At 39.0% G+C, this 16,598-nt stretch overlaps 2 protein-coding genes across 3 annotated transcripts; one reads left to right on the forward strand and one right to left on the reverse strand.

Moving 5' to 3' along the window:
- The first annotated feature begins 850 nt into the window (after window positions 1-850).
- On the forward strand, window positions 851-4,741 carry LOC107725679 (SAFB-like transcription modulator). Of its 2 annotated transcripts, XM_016535040.1 has the most exons (5): window positions 851-893; window positions 1,841-2,077; window positions 2,255-2,348; window positions 2,493-2,580; window positions 3,924-4,741. In XM_016535040.1, the coding sequence occupies exons 2-5, from the start codon at window positions 1,954-1,956 to the stop codon at window positions 4,644-4,646; spliced, it is 1,029 nt and encodes a 342-aa protein (XP_016390526.1). In that variant the 5' UTR covers window positions 851-893; window positions 1,841-1,953; the 3' UTR covers window positions 4,647-4,741. The 2 variants fall into 2 exon arrangements, with proteins under 2 accessions (XP_016390526.1, XP_016390527.1); XM_016535041.1 differs by lacking the exon at window positions 851-893 and having other exon boundaries at window positions 1,831-2,077.
- A 948-nt stretch (window positions 4,742-5,689) lies between these two features.
- LOC107725680 (aggrecan core protein-like) lies at window positions 5,690-15,477 on the reverse strand. Its single transcript, XM_016535042.1, has 11 exons — window positions 15,435-15,477; window positions 14,690-14,873; window positions 11,070-11,150; window positions 10,937-11,015; window positions 10,441-10,677; window positions 9,394-10,020; window positions 8,909-9,016; window positions 7,244-7,402; window positions 6,742-6,944; window positions 6,365-6,460; window positions 5,690-6,156 (listed from the first exon to the last, which is right to left on the reverse strand). The coding sequence occupies exons 2-11, from the start codon at window positions 14,864-14,866 to the stop codon at window positions 5,986-5,988; spliced, it is 1,938 nt and encodes a 645-aa protein (XP_016390528.1). The 5' UTR covers window positions 14,867-14,873; window positions 15,435-15,477; the 3' UTR covers window positions 5,690-5,985.
- Window positions 15,478-16,598: the final 1,121 nt, after the last annotated feature.

Genomic DNA, 16,598 nt, shown 5'->3' on the forward strand with positions numbered 1-16,598 from the left:
TGTGAAAACGCCCTTTTAATTTAAAAGCGCGAGACATCCTTGCACTGAGATCATTTGATCTGTGTTCATTTACATTAGGTTAGTTTGATTAGTTCGGCGACAGTCACTGTTTGCGGAGATTAAAAAAATCCACTTTTTGTAGTGAACTCCAACATCTCGAGCAATATCAACCCAAATATGTATTTATCCTTCGATTTGTGTTATTTCCCAAACAAAAGCGGTTTATATTGCACACTGAAGCTCCATGTTGACCGCTCCAAAATGCCGGCGCTCCCAGGCCACGTAAACGCAACGTCCATGTTTAAAGTTTAAACATCTGCTTGAACCTGTCTCTTGAAGCTCTCTGCTGCCATCTTTGTATCGGAGAGACTTACGAAAAATAAAATACATTTATTTGCGAAACAAAACTTTACTTGCGTCAGCCTTTTCTCCAGAAAACCACCCAAATGTGTGAGATGTTTGTTCTTTTGACCCTACATACAAAAACTCTCTCATTAAGCAAAGTGACTTGTCTGTATCAAAGGGCGTATTTGCATTACTGCACCGCCATTTACAATACAGCACCACCAGCAGTTTTAGTCCAACCGATGTAGGCCAACAGTTTCGGGACTCGAGTTAATGTTGTAGTGATGGGAAGTTCGGATCATTTTACCGACTCGGACCTTTGAGTCACGTTCAGCAACCAGGTGAACTACTTGACTAATTCCAGTACAGAACCTATAGGATGTTGCGCATGCGCGACTGAACGAATCACTCCCCGAGACGACTCGTTCTTCCCGAGTCACATTAAAGATTCGTTCAAAACGAACGAATCGTTCAAGAACGACCCAACACTAGTAATCATGACAAGTGACAATGTAAAAATGAAAGAAAGCACATCTGGTCCTATCTTAGTGAGTATATTGTGCTTTTTTGTCGATTCTAATTTTACGTTACGAGACAGACGTGCAACATGATCTCGACACTAAGCTGCTCATTGAGTAGACATTGACGGGTTTGAGACAACGACAGCTGACACAAAACGGGATGCTTTTCGCGTTCCTAGTGATGGAAATATGCTTATGGCTGAATTTATGGATAAACACATTTGTGGTGCTTTAGTTTACACGGGGCATTATTATAATACCCAGTTTTCCTCTATTACTGTACTGTTATAAAGTAAAATATCGACTAGAAGTTCCTGGCGGATTAATTTGTAGTCTTGTTTTTCTTTTAGACACATATAACGATTCAGAAAGGCCACTTTACTGCCCCCTTACATCAATGCACGACGTGCTGCAGTGGTTTCCATTGCCCCTTTATTTGCTCTGAGACTGTATTTAAATCTACCAGAAATGACAAATTAAAGCTGCATATGACACGACATTTTAACAGGGCAGTTTTCCACGAGGGTGCGTACATCTACAGTGTGTTTTTCTTGAATATATATACAGCATTCATTTCATAATATACAATTTTTCATGCTGTAGGTTTCTCCATTCACAGATGTGGATTTGACTCTCGACCATCACTACATTATCACTGCCCCCACTGCGAAACTACAGTTTTACGAAGAAACGATTTTGAAAGTCATTTAATTGTTTGTAAACAAGCACATCCTGAAAGTTAGAAAACGAATGCTTTCGTTAAGATTTAAGGCTATAATAATAAAGCATATTTGTTTCAAATACTTCATACTACTGCCATACGATGTGAACAAACCAACAATGTGTTGTGTATATCTGCAAACATGTGCAGGTTTCAATATCAATTCCACATTTTTAAAGGTTTACGCTAATATATACACTTCTAATAACAAATTCATGTTTAATCCCGGACTTTTTACATTGTGATTTCACAGCAGTCCAGTAGGTGGCGGCCTGCACACTCGGACCACCATGAATCAACAGCAGAAGAAATGAACGCAAACCCTCCATTTTCTCTTCTAGTGCCCTTCGCTTGTGCACTAGCGCCATGAATAGCGCACTTGATGACTCAAAGACAACAGACGCAAGTATGGACCACGAACTTTACACTGTACAGAGTCCCTCTGAGGACATTAAGGATGGCCCAGATCATGCAGAATTCATTTATAAAAGTGAGTAGCAATTAATTTTATGCATTTAAAGTACCAGTGTATTTAATTAACTGTCTTATTTTAGCAGTTCAGCATTTAGCTGGCCACGTAAATAGGATGCATGCATTATACAAATCACGTGTCCTACCGTTATTAATATCTGCATTTGTGTTTATTTGTGTGTGTGTGTGCCTCAAGTGTCAAATGAAGAATTCGTTAGATTCGTGAAGTTGCGCGTGACCAACGACTCACTTTTCACTGGAAAGAGAAATTCTTCAACTCTGGCTTATAGGTAAACCAGTCACCACCAGCAGACAGTTACACATGCATACACAAACATTCAAGTCTTTGCACCTATAAAGAAGCATACATTAGATGTTTATGCCAACAAGCTGCAGCAATTAGTGTGTAAAGTCTGCATATCTTTGTGCCATAGGGCCATCTTGAAAGAGCTGGGTCTGCAAAGGGAAATTTCTGCCAGCCAGGCCAGGAGGAAATGGGAAAACCTTAAGATGAAGTATAAGGTATTTGATAAATAAATATAAAGTTATGCATGGTTCTCTGTTTCTGACGTCATAAATCCAGATATGATTACAAACCACCTACATTATGAAAAGTATGCACTGTGTAAAAAGGTAGAAACACAAGCAGCATAGAGTTGGAAGTATCCCCCAGCACTGCACATTTTGGATATTGCCCATATTTAGCACACCTCATTCAGCTCATAAGTTCCGGACTCCATGAACCTTTCAGTCTTCCGATAGTGTCCTGTAAAGGTTTTAATATATAAATAATTAAATTTGATTAATTATTAGATATTACATATTTTAATATATTTCATAGTATATTACAGATACATTTATGCATTTGAATGATTTCATTATATACATAAACAATAGCACACACATACAGTATAGTAAATATATAAATAATTATTTTATAAGTATAATTCCATGTAATGTGTGTTATATACTTACAAATAACAGTAATTAAAATTTGAATATTAAACACCAGAATGTCATTAAATATGTATGTAATGTGTGTGTGAAAATATATATATAATTTTAGCATTAAAATGTATTTCATATTTTCATGAATGTATTATATGCATAACATTTTTTTAAATTAAACAAAATTAACTAAATTACATTTTTTATATTATACATCAGAATGTAATAAACTTTATATATAATTAATAAAAATATATAGTACAATTTATATAATGAATGTATTATATAATTACACATTACATTAATTAAAGTTACACAAATTAACTAAATGTGAGATTGGACCACAAAACCAGTCATAAGGGTCAGATGATTTATACATCACCTGAAAGCTGAATAAATAAGCTTTCCAGTGATGTATGGTTTGTTAAGATAGGACAATATTTGGCCGAGATACTATTCGAAAATCTGGAATCTGAGGGTACAAAAAAATCTAAATATTGAGAAAATTGCCTTTAAAGTTGTCCAAAGGAAGTCCTTAGCAATGCATATTACTAATCAAAAATAAGTTTTGATATATTTACGGTAGGAAATTTACAAAATAGCTTCCTAATGATTTTTGGCATGAAAGAAAAATCAATCATTTTGACCCATACAATGCATTGTTGGCTATGGCTACAAATATACACGTGCTACTTATGACAGGTTTTGTGGTCCAGGGTCACAAATGTCATTTATTTTAATAAACATAAACATCTGAACTTCATTAAATGCCATTACATATCGATATTATAATTATTTACACATAATTATGAACATCATACTGTGTTATTACACTCTACAACCCTAATCTGCATGATTGTGCACTCTGCTTGCTCTCTACTTAAACTGTTTGTATCTGTGTACCTTGTGTGTATCAGGAAATGAAGAATCCCCCACCTGGCGTCTCGGTGAACCCCACTAACTGGCCGTGGTTCTCCCTCATGGACGACGCCATGGAGGGTAGACTCGCGGGAAGTGAAGTCACTCTAGACACTTCTACAGTGGGCGACGACAGCGAGTATCGCCCGAACAATACCACGCGCAGGAGGAGCAAGAGATCGCGCGAGCCGGACAGAAGCGAGATCGAGCTGTTCGTCGAAGAGGATGATATGATGTCTGAAGAGATGGGGCGAGACAGGGTAGAGCTGGACAGAGACAGGGACGAGATGGAGCACGAGAGGGCCATCCTAGAGAGCGACAAAGCCGCTATTGAATATGAGAGGATGGTCCTGGAGCGGGAAAAGATGGTTTTAGATCGAGAAAGAGCGGGAGTGGAAAGAGAACTCGCAGCATTGGACCGAGACAGGGCCTCTCTGGAGAGAGAAAAGGCCGCTGTGGAGAGAGACAGGGCCTCTGTGGAGTATATCCGAGCTCAGCTGGAAAAGGAAAGAGCGATTCTCGACAGAGAAAGGGCAAAGCTTGAACGAGAGCGCGCCATTCTAGAGCAGCAGCGTGGGACGGAAAAAGGGGAGCAGACGGCTAATCTGAACGATAATACAGAAGGAACTAATACCTCAATTCCCTTAGTGATGGAACCGGCTTCCTTAGAGAGGAGGCAGAAATTCCTCAACCTGTTTGAAAAGCTCATTGAGAACTTCTAAAATGGAACTAAATGTTCTGAATGGGACCCATTATGTATATGTCATTATTTTTGTACACCTTCTGTTTGAAGTAAAACCGTTTTCTGTTGCCAGAAGTGGATTGTGCTGTGTTACAGTGATTGGTTTTGTAATGTTAATAGCTATGCTTGTTTAAGAGAGCGATAAGTGTTGCTTTCATGCCTTTGAAGCTAACAATGAAAACGTTAAGCCACCTCTGTTTTGGAGAGGTCATCAGAAAACTTTATTCAGGTGTGATTATTTCCATACAAAACACACAATGCTGAGCTAATATTTACCCCCCATTCCCCCTAGTCATTCTCAAACCCCTCAGCCAATACAACAGTTCTGAAATGTTCATTTTGAAGGCCATTGGTCATAACAACAGCTTGAATTGTGATAAACCAAAATATTGTAGTTCTTGTTAAAAAAAAACAAAAAAAAAAACAGCTTATATATATTTATATTACAGTACAGACTTTACAACAAATTCATTGTTAGAATGCTTCTTTTATTGCATTAGTCAAATTTACCTTTCAAAAAATTCATTGAGTGCCAGCTTCAATTAGTTTATGCTAATTATGATAAACATTTGTTAAATTCTATATGAATATTAACAATATTTCATTTACAAAACAAACATATTTAAACAATTTGGGCTGGCTATTGCAGCTAACCCCAGACAGGCAACCAGTACAGCACACAAAAAGAGTGTTTTTGTGCGGTTTTGTTCATATTTGCACTTGTAAATTAATGACATCTTGTTTTCCTCAAAGATTCATTAGTATTTGATAAATAAAAAAACTTTTCGGAGTTATGCATGGTTCTCTGTTTCTCTAAAAGAGATTGTTTATGAGGCTAGACACATACAGTGGGTACGGAAAGTATTCAGACCCCCTTAAATTTTTCACTCTTTGTTATATTGCAGCCATTTGCTAAAATCATTTAAGTTAATTTTTTTTCCTCATTAATGTACACACAGCACCCCATATTGACAGAAAAACACAGAAAGGGGGTCTGAATACTTTCCGTACCCACTGTATGTGTTTTTGAGACGTCATAAATCCAGATATGATTACAAACCACCTACATTATGAAAAGTATGTACTGTGTAAAAAGGTAGAAACACAAGCAGCGTAGAGTTGGAAGTGTCCACCAGAACTCCTGTGAGTGTGAGTTTATGTATTTATGCCAAGCTCCTTTAAAGACAGCCATTCATATCCAAGTGTTTGCTTGAGCCCAAAGTTTAAAAAAAAAAAGAGAGAGAGAGAGGTACTCACAGAGGAGTTTGTGCATACGTGTGAGTTTTGTACGCGTGCATTTGAGTGTGCGTTTTCTCAGCTTAAATAAGGGCACCAACGGGGATACGTGGCAAACATATGTAGGCCTGTGGGGTTCTGCTGAGGTTGATGGGATTACCGTCCAGGCGAACGTCCTCAAGAGCGTTGCGGATGTAATTCAAGTCATGTGGATTGCAGAAGGTGTCCTCATGCATCATTTGGATATTGTTATTCTGAATGATAAAACGGAGAATGTTTTCAATGTAGCATCCAGCAAAGATGTCAATGTTCATTAAAGAGCACTATGCAGATCACCAGGAAGACTTCTTAAAAGTAAACTAGCTCTTTAAATTAAAATCTAAACAAATGTTCAGTTTCAGTTAGTTGGCAAGTGCCATACATATCCACAAGGTGGCACTAGTGAGGTGGGAGTACAGGTACCTGTAGGTGCAGAGAGCGCAGACTGTCAGGCAAAGGAACCGGGATGTGGTCTATGTTGTTGTTTGTCAAGTAAAGGTAAAGTAGCCTTGGCATGTCCTGGAAACAGAAAACATGAGCTGATGACAATCCCGTCAAACAAAATTGTCTAAGGTGCATTCAACACATCTAGTAATAGCAGCAATTCCCATTTTTCTGCTGTCTGGTTTTTCTCTAATTTAAATGAACTGTAAGTTGTTCCCTCAGGTCTGTTTGCACAACAGTAGGCTATCACAGGATCAAGGAACACTATGCAAGGAAAGCTTAGAAAAGAATGGGCTAAAGGTGGGATAATGCTTTGTCATTAAACTCCACGTTATTGTTTTTTGTTTTTTTTTTACCTTGAAAGCTTCTCTCTGAATGCCAGTGCTGCCCAGCTGGTTGAGAGAGGCATCAATAAGGGTCATAAAGGGTGGCAGAGCAGGAAGTTGTCTAATACTATTCTCTCGTAATACCAACTCCTCCAGAGCAGGAAGGCCAAAGAAAGCATCATCATCAATCCTGGATATGCCATTGCTAGTCAGATCGATCCTCTTTAATTTATCTTTATGACAACAGAAGACAAAAAGACCATACATTAAAGTTCATGAAAACATCAAATTCATATTTTAGAATCGAGCTAATGCTATCAAATGTTGCTTAAGCTAACAGATCTGGTTATGAAATGTTATTAGACAAACTGCTGAACTCTTGGATTCAAGTAAACCATAATTGCCATTTGCAACCCATTTTGCTTCTGTAATCTGATGTATTTTTATGAAACCAGATATTCAGCTAGAAAAAATTTAGGGCAGAGCTTGATTTGATACATTTTTGTCTGTGAACCTTTGATGAAACACATACTCAGGTTGGCGAAGTCAAACTTGCCGATCCTAGCAATTTTGTTGTAGCGGGCATAGAAATGAGTGGTTTCTTTGGAGAGGGGAGGAACATGGTCCAGCTTCAGGTCATCACAGTACACAGATCCGACCAGGCAGGTGCAGAGCATACAGGTACCCATACCTTACCACCAAATTAACAGGTGGCATTCAGAAGACAAACACAAATACATATTAAAACACAGAAACTGTACTGATGCATATGCCAGCGGCCACCTGTTTGGAGACATGAGGCAAATAGTTTTTGCACTTTTGTATCATATCGTTAAGAGACTAAAAAAGTCACATGAACATGTGCTGTATCCAATCCTGCACCCGGAGGGCCACTTTAGTGCAGACAATAGGCGCTTTCGCACCTCGTAGTTCTAGGAACTAGCCAGCAGGGTGTTTCCTAGAGAATCAATTTCTCCCTCGGGCCGTTTTCCTGGTTGCATTTGCACCGGCACCGGGAACTCTGAAGCGGCCGACAGCGACGTCTTTATTCGCGGCATTTACAAATGTCAACAACTGGAGAATGGACATTGGACAATGCCGTAATCGGAGTTGTTTTTGTTGTGTGTTGTGGGTTTCGTGATAACGGAAATGGAATGTAAACACACAATTTACGCGATTGAAAGAGCATGAAAATCTGACTAAGGGTGTATTCACACCTGAATTGAATCAAACTCAAGTTCATTTCCCCCTTTGGTGCAGATCTTTTGGGCAGGTGTGAATACAGCAATCACACTCAGGTGCGCACCAAACAACCGTACCGAGACCCAGCTAAAGAGGTTCCAAACAAATTCTGGTATGGTTGAATGGATGAACCAATGAATGGATGACCTTAAGCACACGTGTGGTTTTGTTTACAGTTTCTGGCTAACTTGCAAAAAGGGCAGAGTGAAAACGAACCGCACCAAAAAAAATCAACATTGCATTTGGTCCAGACCAAAGCAAGTGAACTAGCGGACTTTCCTGGTGTGTCAATCTCCTATGACAACTTGCAGAGTTACATATCATCGAGGCTGAGAAAAGAACACAATGCTGCAGACAACAGGTAAATGCTGTTATTGCTGTTTTCCATGTTCATGGAGTAAATATTTTTACACTGCTTTTTAAAAATGCTGGGTAGCTGGTGTTTCATGTGCATTTGGCCAATCAGCGTACATGTATGTCACTCGTAGTTCCTATAGAACTGTTTTAGACCCTACTCTAAAGTAGGAGCTAATTTAGTTCCCCCAAACGGAGTTCTTACAACTAAATACGTTTCTAGTTTCTGCGGTGCGAACACGCTAAAAAGCAGGAACTTCCGCCAATAGTTCTAGGAACTATGAAACGTTCCTCTGGTGTGAAAGCCCCTTTTAGGTCCATTACCCAAATAAACACACCTGAACTAATCAAGGTCCTCAAGAGGACTAAAAAACTTCCAGGCAGGTGTGTTGGAGCTCTTCAGGATAGTGGCCTTCCAGGAGCAGGATTGGACACCTCTGCACAATATTGCAGAACAGAACTTCATAGTGATATGTAGGTATCTCTGGTAGCAACAGAACTTCATTAGATACACTGAACAGGTCTTAGAACTACTGAGGATACATGTTATGAAATCATTTCAATTGCCTTCAGAATGATTAAATACAAGTGAAATACTGACCTGTTGTATCTGTGTCAATATCTTTGTCAATAGCAGGTACCCCTGACCCTATATCACCCCCAGTCCCCTCCAAGGGAGTGGTCGGGGTAGTTAGGAGTATCTCCTCCTCTTGTTAAACACAACAACATGAAGGTGTTAGGAGACAGATTAGCACATGGACAATGGAACAGGACAGACAGTGAGTAATACTGACACTGAGAAGTTGAACATTATATTGTTATAATGCACACCAAAGCAAATGAACACACATTTAACCAAGGTTAGACAGTTAAATGAAGTATATGGGTGTCACAGAGGGAATAACATCAGGGGATTGATAGAAAATGCTTAGAGCCTAGAATTGATGGGTGCAACAATAAGTTCAATAGTGATCGTAACTCTTGCTAAGCTTGTCTAAACTATTCTTCTAAAAATTATTCTAGTAAGTTGTAACCAACACTACCAGATTTCATAGAAGTGCATAGTATTGATATCATGTTACTGACCTTCATCTAAATCAGGAGTTAATATTTCAGTGGTGACGACTAGGGCCTCAGTCACCCCAGACTCCTCTGGGATCCCAGACTCTCCTGACTCCAAAGTGACCTCAGGCTGTTTAGACTCTTCGGGGACCCCAGACCCTCCAAACACATCAAAGGGTCCAGGCTTTTCAGGGACCTCAGGCAGCACAGAGATCTCAGGCTCTCCAGACACCTCAGGTAGCCCAGAGATCACAGGCTCTCCAGACGCCTCAGGCAGCCCAGAGATCACAGGCTCTCCAGACGTCTCAGGCACCCCAGAGGTCCCGGACTCTCCGAAACACTCTGTCTCCTCAGAGAGCCCAGACTCTCCTGAAATCTCTGGAACCTCAGATACTCCTGACACCTCAGGTACCCCAGAGGCCCCAGACTCTCCTGACAGCTCAGGTACTCCAGAGGCCCCAGGCTCTCCTGATACCTCAAGTACCCCAGAAGCCACAGGCTCTCCAGATACATCAAGAACCCCAGAGGCTGAAGGCTCTCCTGACAACTCAGGTAACCCAGAAGCTCCAGACACCCAAGAGATTCCAGACTCCCCAAAATCCCCAGAGGCCTCGTGTGGAATGGTTTCAAGCGTCAAGTGGAGCTCCTCCTCTTGTGAGAGACAAGGTGGGGTGGCAAGAAGGAAATTAGCCTCCTCAAAAGTAGATGAGATAACAGCAGTGCTGGCAATGATTATGAGTTACCCATTTTGGATCAAAATTTTAACCGATACAAAACTGTTAAATGGTTGTGAATTACAGATCATGATTCCTTGCTTTAAAATCCTCAGGAAATCCCTCCCCAACAGGTCTAACAGGTAGAGACCATAAATTGGACTCCACCCACAGAAAAAACAAATATTGTGCTAAAGTAATCAAGAATCCTCTCAAGCTATACTATTTAAAAAATGTAAAGGGACATCTAATATGCACCATTTAAAGGGATATAAGGCACAAGGTTACTACCCCAGTGATAAGCTGTTGTACCCCTAACGATAAATATATAAAGCAAACCAAAGTCCTGAGTACTGACCTCCACCTGAGATCAATATTATGCCTGAACCAAAAAGCCCAGAGACTCCAGAACCAAGGTCCTCTGAGTCCATAGAACCTGATATGTCACCAGAGGTCCCAGAACCTCCAGAGCCCAAAGGCTCTCCAGAACCGGATGCTTTGTCGTCAAATAAGTCTCCAGAGCCCAAGTCACCAGAACCCGAAATGTCCCCAGAAATCTGAAGGATGTCAATGGGCGTCAGACGAAGCTCCTCCTCTTGTTCAAGACAAGGTTAGGTGTTAGAACAGTTGTTAGAATTAGAATTACACTTAGAACCATACCATATGGACTGGTTCAGTAAACACTATGAGTGATGAATTGAATATGATGCACAAAAAAAGCCAAGTTAAAGAATTATTAAAACACATTTAACCAATCAGATTGCCAGTTAAATGGAATGACAGCATGATGAAATGGTTGGCAGGCTGGTCATGACAATTAGTAGTGTGTGCATTTGTCCATGAATAGTACAGACCTCCCTGTGCACTAGGGCCCATCAGAGTCCCGGACTCCCCAGAGCCAGTTGGAATAAGCTGAGGCTTTATGGGTAATTCCTTGTCCTCTCTCCCCTCAACGGTCCTCCGTTCTTCATGCTCCACATGCTCCACTTCCTCCTCTTCTTCTTCCTCCAATGAGGCATGATGTGAAAGATCAATGTCCTCATCAGGGCTCAAGGTGCCAATCTCTATCTGCAAGAAGAATTTAGGTCAGAACACTATACTCATTTTTGTTATGTTACAAACCCTAACGATGCCTTTTCAGACTGCCGATGGTTTAAATAATTGTGGTTTAAACATGCTAAAGCAATTTAAAGTTCTGGTTTAAAAAGACTCCAGAAAACAAGTAGAACATAATTATCTCACTCTGTTAAGGTATCTAATACTGCTCCTGGAAGGACACCGTAAGGTGGAGTTTAGCTCCTACCCTGATTAAACACAACTGAACCAGCTAATCAAAGTCTTGAGGATGACTAGAAACTTCAAGTTAGATTTGTTGGGGCAGATTGGAACTAAAATCTGCAGGATATTTGCCCTCCATGAGTGGGACTGAACACCCTTGAGCTATACTGAACTGATTCACACCACATATGGTTATAAAAAATGCAGACACATTAACACAAGTGATTGTGACAGAAACAGTTTTGAGGTTCAGTAAAAGGTGTGACTCAGCAAATGGCTGTCCAATTGAAAGAGAATAGGCTTTTCACTGGTATCGCCCCATGCATTCAAAGCTTTCAAAGTCACCCTCTTCCTTATGAATGCTAATTGTTGTAAGGTGTGAGACAAATTACAGATCATATTGATGTGCTGATTTTTAAAATGGTCCATTTTTCATTTCTTTTACTCCGCAAATGTTGTAATGTTGACTAGTTTTATCAGCTTCTTTGTATTCGATTCCACTACAATCCAGAGTGTGGAGCTGTGAAACCATTCACAGTCTTATCTGCAAGCAGCTGCAATTCTCCAGAAATGGTCCTTGTGGAACCAAGACATACATGGTAGCAGAAAAACACTTCTTTCCAGAGTGTTGAATTAACTCCAGAGATGTCTCTCAGTTGTCTCACAGAATGGTCAACTTGAACCTATCATACTAAACAATATTTCAAAAAACACCATTATTAAGCTATAGAACAGTTATTTTACTCAAATGCACTACACTATTAATTTTGTCAACAGTAAGGTATAAAGGCAAATGGCCAAAATCTATGCTGAGAATCCATAAAACAACAAGCCTTTGAGAGGCCTTGCTTAGAATATGCTTGCTTTTTCATACAAAAACCTAGCCAAACACGCAAAGCCAAAGGCTAAAGGGATGGCTAAGAGCAATCAACAATGTGTAAAGCAATAAACAGTGCTAGTGACTCAGATACCGGGATGCATGAGAGCTTTCTGGAACCCCTACCTAAATCTGTTCTACAGCAGCCAGGCCTGTGACTCACAAGCCTGTCAGCATTTTGTTCTTCAGTCAGAAAGGGTAGACAAAAGATGATTTTATAAAGTAATGTACTCTGAATAAATGTTGAAAGTTGAAGTTTGAAAGTATCTTTCTGTGGTGGAAGCAATGAAACAGTTAGTTTTATGCTTTTATATAAAGGGGTCATTAGATTAAACTGAAAGTTAGTTTTATTTTTCATCATGCTGTGACTGATTTGCAAAATAGAGAAAAGTAAGCATAAAAATTACCAAACATGCATAGATTGTATTGCAACTATACATAAAGGATTGTATGCCTTCATGCTTTTTGTCGGCATAGCTTTATGCTTTTTCAGAAACCTCTAGAACAGGTATATTGAGTATATTATAAGTCCAACCTTTAGACCCCCAAGATTCACATGGCATCAGGAGCAACATTTCAGCAGTCACTCTAGTGAGAGTAATATAAATACACCTGCACATACATTATATGTCCCTGTTCATACATGCATTTGCACAGACAAATACAGGCATGCACCTAAGGAACCTACAAGCACTCTTACATGTACAAGCAACTTCAACTTGTAACTACTCAAAAACAGAGTCTTGACATGTACTCAGTTATGTAAGATTATATTTATAGATAAGTTTTTGTCTAAATTTAAGATAAATTTAGTCAGTTTATTTACATTAAGAAGTTGTACCAGAAATCAAAATAAACTACTCAGTTATGTAAGATTATATTTATAGATAAGTTTTTGTCTAAATTTAAGATAAATTTAGTCAGTTTATTTACATTAAGAAGTTGTACCAGAAATCAAAATAAACTACAGTTCTGAAACATTTCTTCTTAACACGTCTGAAACGGTTCATTTCTTAATAATAATAATAATAATAATAAAAACTCTCCAGATGGTGAGGAGCAACAAACATTCCCACACTTTATGAAACATTCATAATATCCTGAAGAGTTGAAAATGAAGAGCCTTACACAAGGAAAATGTGTTGTAACTCACAAGTGTGCTTTTGATTGTTGGTTTAACTACATAACATTCACATCAGGATCAAGTTAAGTCTCTTGGCTTCAATGTAATTCTTCTAAAAACCCATCTTGGTTTGTGCCAGTCAAACATAGTTTTGGCCCAACTTTTTTCCATGCTGAAGATGATGAACTGGTTGTTGTTGTCTCATCGTTTTACTGAATACATTTCTTCATACCCGCAGCTTAACTTCTGGCTATCAAACCTCAGTGCACAACTCAGTTTACAACAACATTTAATACAATAAAGCGTGTAAAGATGTGCAACATTAAGTATAATAATACCAGACATTCCCAAATTAATGTTCTTAACTAAAACACTCCTTTAAAATGAAAATATTTTCAATGTGGATGCTGCTACAAATGTAATTTAGGAAATGACAACCAACTAGACCGAAAACTTTGGCAAAATTAGATGCTTTGAGCTACCACCAATGATGTTATTGTGCATCCAGGCAAAAAATGCCACTTAAGTGAAAAAAATCTGACAAGCACGAGAATGACTAGTGTTGTACAACTATTGATTATGAGTGTATTTCAGTACAGTAAAAAATGCCAGCGTCTGCCTCTCATTCCATAGGGTTGTGCCAGTGGAAAATTCAGCTGAGAACATTTCACTGACACACTGAACTTTGCTGCACCAGTATGCCTCTGTCCACAATCAGTTTTTTAAACAAAGTACAAGAACAAAAACTTAGCTTTGTATCATAAATAGGCAATTTACTGAAAATGGCAGTTCTTTCACTTCACTGAGAAGGGACGAATATTAGTATGCACAGCCTAACACTGATCTGAAATCAAAGAGGATGAGTAAATACAGGCCCACATTCCCTCATTGACCAACCCTGAAGCACAGCAGCTGGGTTAAAACCAGTTTTTAAATTGAAATCATAAACCAAAGACTGACATAGCTGGATACTATTATCCCCAGGAACATTTGGATCAGCAGAGCAAATGAAAAGTTGTCAAACACCCTGAAGCAAAACTGCAGAAATACATTCCTGCATGACAATTAGAACTGAGTCTAATGCTTGAACATTAGCCATCTCAACAGACTGGAGGAAACTAATGAATGTGCAGAGAGAGGAATCAGCAATCGTGGTCCAAATATTAATAAGGCTTGATTCGAAACACTTAGATGAGACATAAATTGGAAAACAGTACTTTTACTTGCTTGTTTGAAAGGAAAGAGTTCATGTACTAATGCAATACTCATTTATGGAAAGTAAAGCTGCAAAAATGGGGTCATCCCGAAATTCTCGAATGACTCTCTCACCTGTGGTTCATCAATTCCATCGTAATAGTCATAGACATCATCGCTATCCACATTCAGGTCTAAATCCACATTGTTGTTGTCGTAGTTATCTAGTTCTGCTTGTCGGATGTATCTGCGGGGAGAGGCTGCCACCACACACAGGACCAGGAGTCCCCACATCAACCTCAGCGTTACCATCTTCCTGCTAGACATTGAATCAGATGGATTAATGTCTGGTGAGATCTTAAAATGTTCATGTAGAAGAGCTGCAATAGAGTTAGTAAACAGAGGACATGAATGGCTGGTTGGATATAGCAGCATAATCAGTCCACAATATATCAAGTGACATAACCTTATAAAATTTCTTATATATGTGATAATTTAAAGGAATATATATCACACCCTCGGGAGATTAATTTACATGTTGTGACAAGAGGCATATGTGTCTTAAAAATCAAGGATTTGGCTCACCAAGTACTATTTATACACATCCATTAAAAAAGTTGCTTCTTTTTTGGGTATATACATACAAATTTATTTTAGGGTACATAAAAATCACAGCAAAGATAAATTAAAAAGCAAAATTCCAATCAATAGTCTATTGTTACCTTCCTTGCATTTACAGTGTCTACATGGTTCTGTGGGCATAAGTATAAAGATGTTCTTGCGGGACACAAATTTTTAAGGTTGGGTAACTCAGTGTTCATTACCAGGGTTTAGACAGCCAGTGATACTGAAATATAAACCTCGAAAGTCTTTAACTCACTTGCAAGAGCCAAGAAGTCACCATCTAACCCAGCAGCCATCTTGAATGCACTCAATGACTGCTTTGTGCTTTAAAGTTGAAAGGTCACAGGTGAGATGCCTGACATCATAAAAGGTTTCTTTTTAAACATAATGATGACATATAAAGTTTTTTTTTTATAAATATAGCATGTTATGGAAATATTAATGTATTTTTAAAAAAAAGTTCTATATGGTTCCATGAAGAACCTTTAACATCCATGGAACATTTTCATTGCATACATATTGAAGGAAAGTAAAACATCATATTCACATTGTCATTAGCTGACCCAGAGGAAATCTGCAGATGTTTTTCCATTTTCTATGCTGATTTTGGTGGGAAATTCTGTTGACTGGATAAAAGTCTGGGATTAGATTCCACATGGCCCTAATCACAAGTTCTTAATAACTAACAATGTCCATATTTCTTTCTCATATTTTGTTGTCAAACCCATAATGTTTTTTTTTTTTCAACAGTTATCATCATTAGAATTTGAGCTAATTTGAGTTATATGAATGATAAGAGGCTCACAGGAAAGCAATGACCAGCTGGAGTGGAGGAAGAGCAGGGAGTACTTGATGGGCAGACCATGGTCCTCGGGGTGAGACGGAGAGAAAAAGAGAGGGAGAACTCTGACAGAGCCCCTTTATGAGTGTCTGACTCTACACTCAAGTTCGAAATTCCACCGAGGCTTGTGGACAGCATGGCAAAGAGTTACGATCTCCCTCTATCTCTCTCTCTTTCATACACACACATATCCACGTAACTCTCCATGAAAGGCTATTTTGGGGCACAGCTGCACTCTAGAAACTGCTGCATTTTTAGACATAAATTAGTTCCCTGTGCGTTTCTGAGAGCCAATCAACACATGCCATCACATCACATCATGAATAGAGATTATATAGTGGTGATATCGATTAGAGTCGCAAACTAGTTCAGTCTGTATCTATGAAAGAAAAATCGTGTCACAGTAAAGCTTCAGTGTACCAGTGCCTGACAGCTTCAGCTGGGAAATGCTGAAAGAGGGACTATACTGCACACAGAGCTTGGCTTTTACACACTCTCAACAGTGTTTGCAGTGCATAGACCCCGTGTGAGTATGTGTGTGTGAGAACTAACTATCCCAATGTTGTTTTTGGCTCTACC

Source organism: Sinocyclocheilus rhinocerous, unplaced genomic scaffold (assembly GCF_001515625.1).
Source record: "Sinocyclocheilus rhinocerous isolate Xijiao unplaced genomic scaffold, SAMN03320098_v1.1 scaffold153, whole genome shotgun sequence".
Lineage (NCBI taxonomy): Eukaryota > Metazoa > Chordata > Actinopteri > Cypriniformes > Cyprinidae > Sinocyclocheilus > Sinocyclocheilus rhinocerous.